This window comes from Gallus gallus, chromosome 2 (genome assembly GCF_016699485.2).
Source record: "Gallus gallus isolate bGalGal1 chromosome 2, bGalGal1.mat.broiler.GRCg7b, whole genome shotgun sequence".
Taxonomy (NCBI): domain Eukaryota; kingdom Metazoa; phylum Chordata; class Aves; order Galliformes; family Phasianidae; genus Gallus; species Gallus gallus.
In genome coordinates, this window is record NC_052533.1 from 78489975 (window position 1) to 78503362 (window position 13388).

Consider the following 13388-nt stretch of genomic DNA (forward strand, 5'->3'; position numbering starts at 1 on the left):
CTGTTGCGTGCATGTGTATAGAAGTCTAGTATCTTCGTATGTTAATTCATGCAATGGATAGCACTAGTTCCTTTGGAAGCTCAGACAGGCTTTTATCTTCAGTTGTCTGTTCAAATTTGCAGAGAGGAATCTGGCTTCTCTGAAATGAGATGGTGACCTCAGTTCAGGACATGGTATACAGTGTCCAGATCATAGTTGACAGTAATTGGAACTAGGTAAGCGTGGATATCTCAGTAGAAACTTTTGAAAGCGTTAGTGGATAGGCATGCCTTCTAATCTTCAAAATGATGTGTACAGGTGAAGACAGAAATATGTTTAATTGAACCGTTTCAGAAGATGCACCTCTTATTTTTATAAATTCCCCGAATAGAACGTGACAGTTCAAGAGGATATTGGATTACCAGTTAAAATGTATATTCATATAGGAATCTGTTTTCCAATGAAAAGAGATTTTAAAATCTCACTGAAATCAATAGTATCAAGATATAGCTTTTGGGGTTTTTTTTGTTTGTGTTTGTTTTTGTTTTTTTTTTTCATTTTTAGACCACGCATAACAAATTCTTCCTCAAATGGCTTTCATTTCTGCCTCCTTTTGTGTCTGAGTAAGTCAAATATTACTCAAGTAGAGTGGTTTTGCTAGTCTCTGCTTGGTCGTAATTATGAAAGAGCTAAAGAAAATAGCCTGCTAATGAGATAGAACACAACTGACCAGGAGGGGCAAGGATATACTTGACAGAAAGCTGGCAGGACTCATCATGGGAAGCCTCCTGCAAGAAGGTAATGCAGCCCAAAGCCCAGTTGAAGTGCCTCTATACCAGTACATGCAGCATGGTAAATAAGCAAGAGGTCTTGGAAACTGTGGTGCAATGGAAAATGGTTAGATTTTAGGAAGAAATTTTTTACTCAGACAGTTGTGGGATGCTGGAACAAGTTGCCAGAGAGGCTGTGGATGCCTCATCCCCAGATGCATTCAAAGCATGGGTGGATGGGACCCTGGGCAGCCTGATCTGGTGAGTGGCAGCCTTTACTATGGTAGAGGGGTTACAACTCCCCTCCAACCTAAGCCAGTCTATAATTATGATGAAATGATGACACAGAGGGAAATTAGAATTAATCAGCCAAAAGCCATTGAACATTTCCATAGGGTAGGTTGCATCCAGAATTTTAAAATGAGCCGATCCATTTTTATTCCTGAATTTCATGTCTGCACAAAGTTGCCTGTTGTAGCAGACCAAGGACAAATCATTGATGTCTTAAAGATGTAGGTTCATGCTTATGGGGAGTAACAAACAAAAGGTTTGTTTTTATCTCTAATGAAAATAAGATGTAGATGGACTCCCAGAGGCAAGATAGATAGGTATCCAAACAAGATAGGTATCAATCTTGTCTGGCCATCCAGTCCAGCCAGTTATTTGGTCACGATTTGAAATAGTCCCATCACCAGAAAGAACTAATTTAATTTTTTTTTAATGTATGTAATGTTCCAGAAGTAGCATCTAAAGTGGCTTTAATTTAGACAGAACTTTTGGAGGAAAAGGTGGTAGAGATGTATAATGGAATCCAATTTTCAACTTTCTGTACTTAATTTGACAGCTGTTTTGTAAAATTTCTCTTATAATTTCAGGTGTACGCTAAGCAGTTCCTCTTGCTGCTGTCTCTTGGGAAAGAAATTCATAACAAAAGAGATAAAGCAGTATAAAATTGTGATTAATTGAATACAATAAGTACACATAATTGTGAGTGAACAATGGTTCCCTTAAATTTCACATTTCAGACAAAAATTCTGATATTTTCATACTTAAAAGCTTTGTCCTATCCTCATCGCTTTCTGTCTGCAAACCTATTTTGGTATCTCTTTCTATTTGTTCTAAATGGCATAGCAGATCAGCATAATAAGCTCCTGTTTTTCAAACATTCGATTATTCCCCTAAGGAAATACAATAATTTTAAAATATGATACAAGTGAGCAAAGATGGACAAAAAATTAGCTGCATATTATCTCTCTTCATTTGAATACAAGAAGATACATCTACTTTTTGGAGGTATTTGTGATCTGAGCAAGTGATCTAAAAGAAATAAATGAGAGAACTCTCTCAGATCTGTGACACAGAGCAGAATAAGGATCGTTATAACAAAACCTGAGGATAGGGCAGTTAGACCTGCCTCATTTCACGAACGTATCTGGCATGGTGAATTGAAATGCCAGGGTGACGGTGAGCTGCACTCTTAGCATAATTATTGTGTACAAACTACAAGATTTCAAATATAAAATTTTCCGCAATATGAACTTAGATATAATAACTACTGGGACAATTGATTAGAACAATTAAAAAAAAAAAAAAAAAGGAAAAAAAAATTATCTCTCAGGCAAAATCTCCTGTGGCTTTCTTTAGAATGGTTCAGCTGTTTCCAGGATTTCCAGGATTTTTTCACGTATTGTAGCATCAGGGAAAATTAGCTGAAGACTGTTAATACCTCTCTGTTTTGGTGAAAGTTCTTCACGTTTAGCCTCTTGTCACCTGCAGGTGTTCAGTTAGCTTACAAGCTTCTTAAAATTGTAGTTTTCATGAGTTCATTGGAACTCATCAAGTAAATCATGAAAAGATTTAGCTCTTTTTATTTTGCTGCAGTGCCCTCCAAACCTGTTTGCTTACTGAAATTGCCATTTTTGGTGTACTCAGTGTTTGAATGTGCTTGGTACCAAAGTTTTGAGGACTTTTCAGTGTGTTGTTGCTTTTTAAGAACAAACCTAGAAAACCAAGCCCTTTAGTTCATCCATCAAACTAAGATCTGTGCTAATGCTAGGAAGTTATAAGAGGATCAAAATATGCTTTTAGTGCCCTACTGATAGCTTCAAGGTGGCCCGTAATTAAAGATGCAAGGCTCTTTGATTTGCATAAGTGGAGGGGAATGTGGAAACAAAAGCAAAAGGAGAATGAGATCTAAGAGCAGAGTGGGAGAAGGATCTTCTGGGTGCTATGGGAGCAGGGATTGAGAGAGAAATACCAGGGTGATGTAAGTTACTCAGAGGCTGCCGCAGGCCAGCAGTGCTAAACAGAAAGCCCTGTGGCTGGGGCCATCCCCACCATTCCTTCCAAAACGTGTTTCATTTGAGAACCTGAAGTACTGTGAAGCATCAGTGTGCATGTGCTGGCCTAAGAGTGTGTCTTATTCCTTTCTAGTGGGTGCTCGGGTGCTCCCTATTAACTAATGCTGTTATTGGCACCATGACTTCAGGCAGAGGAGGATTCTGTTGTGATCCATGGATCTCAATCCTTCTTTTTACTACCAGGAAGAGTTAGTGTATTTCTATGTGAAAGGATACTAGCTTTTTAAATGTTTAACTTAATAAATAAATAAATGTAATTAGGAATATTACACTTTACATAAAGGAAAAGTAAAGTTGGAAACGTGAGCACTTCTACTTTGAGGAATAGCACAGCTAATGTTCCTAACTGTGAGTTATCCCAGCCTTAATCTGTTTTGCATTCTTCTTTCATGAAACATACTTTATCAGAAATGCTCATTACGATAAAGGAGATAAGTTGAACATCTTGGCTTGCCAATATTGAACAGTCAAGGCACTTAAAACTCGTTGTAATTTTCATCAGTTGTTCCCCTCTCATTCTAGATATCTGACTGGAAACATGCAGCCTGAGGCACCTAGGGAGTTTCTCCTGTTATGTCTCTTACTCTGGGCCCATTTTGCAGATGGGAACTATCTAGCCAACATAGTACTACCCATATTGACACATTTACTGTAGGAACTAATTCAATAAAATTTATAAGCACTAAGAATTCTCTCTATGCACTAAGAATCTCTATGATGCCATTATAGAATAGCATGTGAGGATATTAATAAATCAGTCTTTTATCAGTATTGTAGTGGAAGAAAACATCGAATCTGGGAAGGCAGAACCTCAGAACTGCTGAGGCTGGCTGGGAATTCTGTATCCATCTGTTCCAACCCATTCTCCAGCAGGGACACTCAGAGCAGGGGGCCCAGGCCCATGTCCAGGCAGCGCTAGGAGATCTACAAGGAAAAGACACCATAGCCTCTCTAGGCAACTTGTGCCAGTGTTCTGTCATCTGCACAGTTTATATATATAACAGGGAGTTACATAAATAAATATATATATATATAAAACAGATAATTGTCTGATTTGTTTTCAAGGAGTAAACGTTGTCATTTGATTTCTCTCCGTGATAATAACTATAATTCTAAAACTGATAGGAAAGCTTATGAACTGTAACTTCTGAAATCTTCCTCACTTGGAGCAAACAACATGTGATTTTTATGAATTGCTGTAACTGTAGCAATTAAGTACAACATAATATTTCTTGTCCAGATACTGTGCCTGCTGTCAGAAATTCAGCTTCAACTTGAAAGAAATACTAGCTTTGTGTCAGCCTTCAAATTATTTTTTCTCCATTTAATCATTTTCTCTGTGCCACACAGTAACAGGGATCCGTTTCACTGTCTGTTTTGGGTCTATCAAGTATGAAGAGATGCCATATTCAAGGACCTTTGGCAAATATAGACAAGGGCAAATGTTCATGTTTTCTTACTGGTTTTCATTCACAGCGCATGCATTGGATCTCAGGATCCTTACTGTGGCTGGGACATGGTGATGAAGAAATGCACAACTCTGGAAGAAAGTCTGAGCATGAGTCAGTGGGAGCAAAGCATTACTGTGTGTCCAGTAAGTTCAAACACATTCTTTTATCTCTTAAGACTTTTGATTTCATGTGAATCTCATGCAAGTGAGCTGCCATAAGGTTTCTGAAGCTCACAACACTGTATTTAATAGCATTTTTCACAGGCTATCCCATTAGACTTGAACAAGATATTTAGTTTCTTTTCAAATTCTTATCAAACTATTTATACGAGTAAGATGAAATGATTTATAGTTTTACTTTCAAAGGACAGTCATCTTTTTTTCCCTCTGATGATATTGAAAGCATATGCTCAGTAAGGTTAGAGGTAGTCACTAATTCTGCAAGGCTTTTTTAATCACTAAGTTTAGTGATAGACATTTGCAGGATTTTTCTTCTTTTCTACTTTTACAATATTTAACTGCTGGTGTTACAGTCGTGTATCAGTATTGCAATAATTGCTATAAAAGGCCATATAGCTTGTTTCAGTATCAGTGAATTGGAGAGGTGGGCTGTGAAAGTTAAGTCTCATGCACATTAATGACAGGAGTGATAATTATTATAAACTTAGTGTTAATATTTATTAAAAATATTTTGATTGAATTTAATATAAAATAAATACCAACAAAGTACGTTTAGATCTCTCTTTTTTAATATGGTTTTAGTGTTGTTTAAATATTGATTTTTTTCCCTCACTACAAAAAAAAAAAAAAAAAGAAAAAAAAAAAAAGAGGGTTAAGATGGATCTTCCTTGTATTACTGTGCTCTTTACTTTCTCTTTGCCTTCTGCCCATGAAGAGGGAGTCTTTAAACCTCAATCCAGTTTTCATCAGTAGTAAGGGTCCCATACGGGCCCCCTGAACTTGTCCCCACTTGCCACTGGAGCTCATGTATCTATGAATTTGTGCTTATATGGCATCCCTGTCCTATTCTCTTTGCACTTTAAAAGCTCATTCTAACATCTACACTGCTCTGTAAAGTGTAAAGTTCTTCCAGCTTCTACTTGTGATCTCCACGTTTTTTTTTTTTTTTTGCAGCCATCTTGTAGAAATAAGTCACAACACTGATTTTGAGATCCTTGAGAACTAACTCATATTCTACTTGCCCGTGTTTGACATTAAATAGCAATTTTTCAAGCATTTTGCTTGAATCTATGCATCTATGCTCTGACATGGTGGCCTAATAAAAAAATAATTGTGTTGAATTCATCTGCATTGGCATTTTAGTTCACATTAGGAACCGTTCTTCAGCTCTGTGCATTACATTATTTTTAGATGAAATTAAGCCAGAAATGAGCTCCAGCTACTACTGACCATTTGATCCATGGCTAAAATCAGTCCAAAGTAGGCCCCATGAAATGTGGATGGTGAATGTCTTCAATACCAGCTGTTTTATTTTTCAGATTTTCAGTTTATGCACATTCCACTTGGTAATTTACATATAGCCATTGTTTCACAGAAACTTTTAATTTAGTCATGAGTCCAGTCTTAGCCTCCTTGTTTGGCAAGTAACTAGGTGTGATACAGAGTATATTCAGATCAAGGTACATGGAGTATCTCATATCTCCCTGCAGTAATCCTTCAGAGTAAATGTGGTTATATGGAGGGTTAGCTGGTGGTATAGTAGTGTTGCTGTATTAGGAAGGATTGCTGGAATGAGTTAGTTGGTTGACCTACGCAGGAGAAATCTGCTTACTGTTTAGAGCTTGAATTCTGGCGTTGTCCCTTATATTCTTCAAGGGATATAAAACGTGAGGCCCTGAGGAGGTGGAAGGGCTGGGATGAGTAATTAAAAAAAAAAAATACAATTCTGTCTCATTCAATTAGAAAAACAATTATTTAATATCTGTTATATTACACTTGCATAGTATGTGACTAGTCTAGTCAAAACAGGGGAGCACCAAAGAATCGCTGATATCTATCCACAGCTCTGAGATTTACTCTGTGTATCAGAGATTAAAAGATTTACCAAGGCTCAAAAGGAATTTTGGAGATGACCAGATTGAGATTGCATATGAAAAGGAAATTTTTAGAGCTTGTCATTGGAATTCATATTTGTTCTTTGGCCACATTACTGTCTTAAATTCATGAACTGCAAATAACACTGTATAAAGCAAGTCTGAGAACTGCATAGAAACTTCCCTTTGAAATAACACTGTATTCTGGCAAACTAAACTTATTACAGTTTTGTTCATCAAGGCTTTCAAATACTTATTTTCTGAGAATTTTTATGTGCTTTATTTGCAGGATATACAAGTCAGGCTGTAATTAGTATTTATTGGCACTTCATAGAGCAGGGAGAGGTCTAAGAGAGGTAGTTGAGTATCTGTGGTATTGTGTCTCTGGATTTGAAGATAATTTGTGAGAAGTATAGTTCTTTTAGTTGTCTGGCTTTGATTTATAATACTCAAGAGGGTATTTTTGGCATGAGTACACCAATTGTGAGTGCATATAGATAGTAATTAAAGCTATGGCACACATATCAGCTTTGAACTTTTTCCAGTTGGTCAGATATTACTATTATTCATCTAATAGTTCATCTAATATTTATTTAACTTCTATAGCGAAGAAGGATCTTGTTAGTTCTTTTGCCAGAATATTTTCCAATGGTAACTCTTGCGATCCACCACTAAAAATAGGCTGACATGGTCTGAGAGCTTTTGCAGTCAAAGTAAAAACAAATAATAATTTTGATTTTGATTTTCTTTTGTTTCATGTTATTCATATACACAACATGAAATGGCTTCATTTTCACAGCTCTGGCAAACAGTGCATGTGGGAAAACAGTACATGTATGGGAACATTCCTGACTGCATTAGCAGCTTCAGGAAATACTCCACAGTCACCAAATTGTACACAATATTGCCTCAAACCATAGAGTGTGTGACAGATTTAAGGATGAGGTCACTAATGATGTGACCTTGCCTCAGAGTGCAAAACGGGAGACAAGATGGGTACAGAGAACCTCTAGACCAAGATGGATATATGTGGGGAATTAGAAAGGAAGAAGTGATTTAGTGGTAGTTGTAGAAAGGAAAGGGTGATGAATACAGGATGATACAGAGGGAAATCAGAACACATCCATGACAGGAAAATACAGCCATAATTGTCTTTTTGGTTATGACTTTCACCATGTAAGATTGTGAAAGGTTAACGAGCAGTGGTCTTGCATGGATTGTAGTAAGGGTTAAGAAGGTCCATGATCAGTGTATGTTGCTTCCCTATTATGAGGGCTGCTCTGAAAGTAACACCTCTTATTTTATTTTTTTGACATCAGAGGCAGCTGCTGGTGATATGGCAGTAGAAGTTAAACCTTCCTGCCAATATGCCACTGCATTTTATTGCCATGTAACAGATAGCAGCAGATGGGCAGTCTGACAAAATGCCATCTGACATGGAGGTTCATCTGAAGCAAAATTTTGTCAATGAATTCCTCCATGTGGAAAAAAATGATATTCAACAACCCTTGGTGAACATTTCTGGAGACCAAACAGTGGATGTGAGCACAGTGAGGTGGTGAATAATGCATTTCAGCAGTGGCGACGGTGAAGTGAAAGACAAGCCATGTTCTGGATGGCCATGCACATCTGTCATACCATGAAATGAAGAGTGTCTCAATCAGCTTATCCATACAAATCAGCAGATTGCAACCAGAGAACTCTGTATGGTGCTTAATATCAGTTTCAGTGTGTTGGAAATGATGGTGGCAATGTTGGAGTGTAACAAAGTTTGTGCCAAGGGAGTCCCACAAATGCTCACACAGGCAAAGAAGAAACACGGTATGGAAGCTTGTCAGGACCTATTGAATCAATACAAGGCTGAAGGTGGTGACAGTATCCTGGATCGCATCATTACTGCTGACAAGATGTGGTATTACCACTACAAGCCGGAGTCAGAACAGCAATCCACGGAGTGGCGACATGTGAATTCCCCTATTGAAGAAAAGTTTTGAGGTGCAGCTCTCAGCAGGAAAAGTGACATGCACTAAATTTTGGATGATCCTTCTAGAATTCCTGGAACCCCCACAAAAAATCAACTCCAACCGTTACATCATGACACTAAGCTGAAGGTTTAAACTTCCAGAGTCAGACCAGAAAAGAACCTTTTTTTTTTTTTTTTTTTTTTTTTTTTGCAACACAGTAACTCCAGACCCCATACCAACTTGAAGACCTTGGAGCTTGTTGCCAATCTTGGCTGGACTGTTCTATCACACCCACTGTATGGTCCGAATTTGGCACCTTCTCACCTCCATCTGCTTGAGTCCATGAAAGATGGATTGTGTGGGCAACATTTTCCTAGTAATTACACTGTTATAATATCTGTGAAACATTGGGTCACCTTTACTGATTCAGATTTTTACAAGTGCTGCATGCAGGCTCTTCTGCATCGCTGGTGAAAATGCATAGCTAATGATGGCGACTTGATTGAAAAATAGTTTTTTTGTAGCTGACAATTTGCTCTACCAAATAGTTATTGTGCTCTTTGTTCTGATTTCCATGGAAAATAAATAGGAGACGTTACTTATGAATTATTTGATATCACTTTCAAAAATGTAATATTGGTAGGGAGAGTGGTAGGTATCAGCAATTGTAGGCATCAGCAGAGACTGCAGTTCAATGACCTTTGCAGGACAAAAGAAAAAATGAAGGAAGCGAAACCTACTATCAGTATTTGCTGATGAGATCAAACTTTCATCCAAGTTTCATGAATACTTTCCGTGCATTTTGATGTTAATGATAATAACTGTAGACAACTGCAGGTTTAGTTTGTAATTGTAAGTGAAACAGTAAACATTCTTTGGCAAAGCATAGGAATAGAAAGCAGGAAATATATTTTCATATCTCTGAGATTGTGTTGGGGACATATCACTGCTGGTTTACAAACTACTGATGACAGCAGTAGTGTAAGAGAGAATGAGCTTACTTGTTATTTATTGATAAGTAAGTATTTTGTATTGTATATTCAGTATGAACAAAGGCCAGTGAGTTATTTTTGTTAAACAAGTGTCAGCAGAACTTTGAAATAATGAATTATGGTTACTTCTTTTGACCAAAAGCTAAAATATTGCAATTAAACACGGTAAATCCATTAGCATTTAAGTGATAACATTGACATCATTTCTACTTATGATCATGAATTAGTAAAGATTAACACTTTGCTAAAAGAATTAGTGGTACAAAGCCTAGATTTGTAAATGGAGATGAATTCTCCATTGCCCAGCCTAATTGTGTTTAAAAGTCAGCTTATGCAATTTGAGCTAGCACATTTTCTTTAAACTGGGTAATAAAGATTTCTTACTAACGCGTTATGGCTGCTTGATGGAAATATTCCCATTGAGTTGAAAACATTCTGACCCTCCCAGCCAAAGATGTTGAGAAGTGACTTTTGTGGAAGCAAACTGGCTTGTCATATAGGGTAACGTGCCACTTATGCTTTTTAAAAGTATTTTTATGATAGATTAATATAATTACTTCTAACGATTAGAGAAAGTCATATTTAAAAGGACATTTCACCTTTTTTGGAGTGGTGCTATGAGACATATGCATCACAAAAACTTTGTCAAATAAAGATACTCATCATGAGAATTTGTGGTTGATTCAGCTGTTTTTCTTACCCTAGGCTATTATCCTCTGCTGCCTCTTTCTTTTGATCCAGACTCAGGTTTCCGTAAGAATTCTTTCACGTGTTGTTTTACAGTCAGTATCCAGGTTCCTAATCATGGGCAAATTCTAGGAAATAGGAAACGCTGTCAGGAGAAGATAGTTGAGAAAGTAAAATACACTTCTTATTGAATAACAGTAGGCAAGCAGAGTTGTGAAAGGGAAGACTTAGTTTTAATTATTGTTTTTGCTACATGGTGGCATCCAGTAACCAAGATCAGTAGAAGGTGGTAGGAATCCTACAGCTGTAGAAATTACAAGGGAAGTGTCCTGTCTGGAAGCTATACCTCTCCAGTAGAGGCTTTTATTGTTGGTGTCTGAAAGCTTTACTTCCATGTACTTCTGAATTAAGAGGCTGTACAAAGCAGCTGTCAGGCCTCAGGTCGGCCTTTCTGTTGTGTTTGTTCCTAGACAAGGAATCTGACAGTGGATGGACATTTTGGAACATGGTCACAGTGGAAACCATGCAGCCACACGGACGGTGCCAGCACTGGCTCCTGCCTCTGCAGGACCCGTGTGTGCGACAGTCCAGCTCCTCAGTGCGGAGGGTGGCTATGTGAAGGACCAACCATGGAAATTGCCAACTGTTCCAGGTAAACAAAACAATCTCAGGTTCTATCACTTATGTTTTTAAAAGTTTGTAACTTAAGCAGAATTTAACCTACCCTTTCAAATCTCATCTGAAATCCACTGATCCTGTTCTGTGCTTGAAGCAGAAGCAACGGCCGAAGCAAATGAAACATTAGGAAAGTCTTTCTCAAGTGCTGTGGCAGAGAGAATGAGTGAAATGGCAAGCAGTGATTTCAAATGCAGTGTACCAAATTATATTGTCCTCAGTTAATTTTAACAAAAGCTAAGAGAAAAAAAAATCAATATTACATAATAAACAAAGTATGATATTTTTCTCAGTTCTGTTCAATTCTGTAAGTCATAAAACTTTTTTTTTTTTTTTTTTTTGGAAGTCAGTACTGTTTACTTTTTTCTCTTCTTTTGGCTTCATATCACCATTGTATTTCCCCATCTGACTTGGAAAAAATGTTTCCATTATATCTTTTGGTAGTATCACGACATCTAGATCTGTTGCCAGCCTATATGCCACTTCTTAGCCAATCTTTTTTCTTTCTCACACACATAGCCGCTGTCGTAAAAAATACAGTGATAGATAATTTCAAAGAGACTCCGAACACTGCATACTCTGAGTTTCATTTAGAGTTCATCTTTAAATCATTTTACATACTTTAGTTGCAAGATGAAAAATAAACTGGTCCCTTCTGCTTATTTACAGTGATTCTTTCAGGTTCTTGTCTCTGCTTTTTTGTTTTGCACATCATGGTAGTGAATAAAACTGATTACCCTTCCACACAAGATAACTGCAAACTCTGATAGTGAAAATAGTAAATTTTAGGGAAATTATAAGTACAATATAGTATTTAACATCAGGAGAATGGTAGAAAAATATTCTGTAGGATTCTGAACAATCAAACAAAGTTTGTTGGACTTGGAAAGGAATTGAGAACACAATTTGGAACTTGTTTCACACACTGACATTGGCAGTATTACACTACTATTTGGACATCTTACTTCAGTTAACACATTAACGTATTAATAATTGATTCCCAGAGTTCATGGAGACTCAGAGATTTTGTTATTTTACCATATCAGCAAGACATTCTACTGACTGAAACTAATGGACTTTTTGTCCATTTTAGAAATGATGTCTGATTTTTCTTCAACTGCTTTTCTTAAAATTTATTATCAACTGTTTATCCCTTTTGATAACAATAGATTAAGATCAATTGAAATTGATAATATCTGTGATAGATTACTGAAACAAGTTTGTGTCATATTTATTATGGGATTTAGTTAGTTAAAAAAAAAAAAAAAAGAAGAAGAAGAAGGAAAAAAGACCTATAAATACAAATTGGAAAAATATGTAATTAAAATTTATCTTCAGAACTTTTGTACTGAAGTTTGCAGATCAGGTTTATCCAAAACAAAGTGACTGAAAGCAACAAAATAGACTTTTGGCTGATGCTGTGTAGGGCCAGGAGTTGGGCTTGATGATCCTTGGGGGCCCTTTCCAAGCCAAGATAGTCTGTAGTTCTATTATGTCTTTGGACTTTTTTTACTTCTTGTGTAATGAGGTACTTGCAGCAGCTGCTGATCACAAAGCAAGGAATATGGAAGAATGAGAGCACTTTCAGTTTAGTATCCTTTAAGAAATGGAACATGATGCAGTATCAGTGATAGCTACGGAAATATTAATGAGTCAGATTCTGCTGTCAGTCGCACCTAATCAGCCATTCGCTATGTATAACAGATGACAGAGCCTGAGCTTTTTATTCTACCAGAAATGGAGGCTGGACACCATGGACTTCTTGGTCACCTTGTAGTACCACCTGTGGAATAGGCTTTCAAGTTCGTCAGCGCTCCTGCAGCAATCCAACCCCTCGCCATGGAGGACGTGTCTGTGTGGGACAGAATCGTGAGGAGAGGTGAGTTATCTTTTCTCTAACGCGTGCTTTAATTTCTTCTGCTCAGCTGTAATCCATAGGACATTTTCTCCTTTACCTGCCTAGTATTTCTTCTCCTCTTCTTTCATTCTCTCAAACTTCATGTGCTACACAATAGCATTATTCCCATTAGGAAGGATGTGGGGCTGCAGCAGTTCTTTCATCTTCCACTTAGCTGCATCCCTTCTGAGTCAGCTGAGCTCCTAGTGCCAGAGAATTGTGCTGAAGCAATGTACTGCTGTCCCTTAAGACCCTGAAAATTGATTCTCCTGGAAAATTGATTGCAATATGTTTAAATTGTAACTTGCCTGGACTCAAGACCTGGAATTCAGAGCAAAATATAGTAAGGTCAAAGCAGTATGTTACTGATGCCACAAGTTCATGTTTTCTGTCTTAAATGAATTAAGCTTCTGTATAACACAAAGGGAAGTTTCAAGGGCTTTGTCTCATATTCAATAAATACAATACACCTGGACTCAAATAAGCTTTCAGATGTTGGGTTTTTTTTTAACTTGTTTGCATGTATATTAACCGCTGAGCAGATTAAGTCAGCTTAAATA

The 13388-nt window shown here is 37.2% G+C and overlaps 1 protein-coding gene across 18 annotated transcripts in view; it reads left to right on the plus strand.

Annotated features, from left to right (window-relative positions):
• The window catches only part of SEMA5A (semaphorin 5A), a 332072-nt gene that overhangs the window by 241670 nt on the left and 77014 nt on the right, over positions 1-13388 (plus strand). For all 18 annotated transcript variants that reach the window (XM_040695738.2, XM_046926696.1, XM_046926710.1 and 15 more), the window contains 3 exons: positions 4586-4703; positions 10727-10908; positions 12667-12810. In XM_040695738.2, the coding sequence (XP_040551672.1) occupies positions 4586-4703; positions 10727-10908; positions 12667-12810 (444 nt within the window). The remainder of the gene's footprint in view (positions 1-4585; positions 4704-10726; positions 10909-12666; positions 12811-13388) is intronic.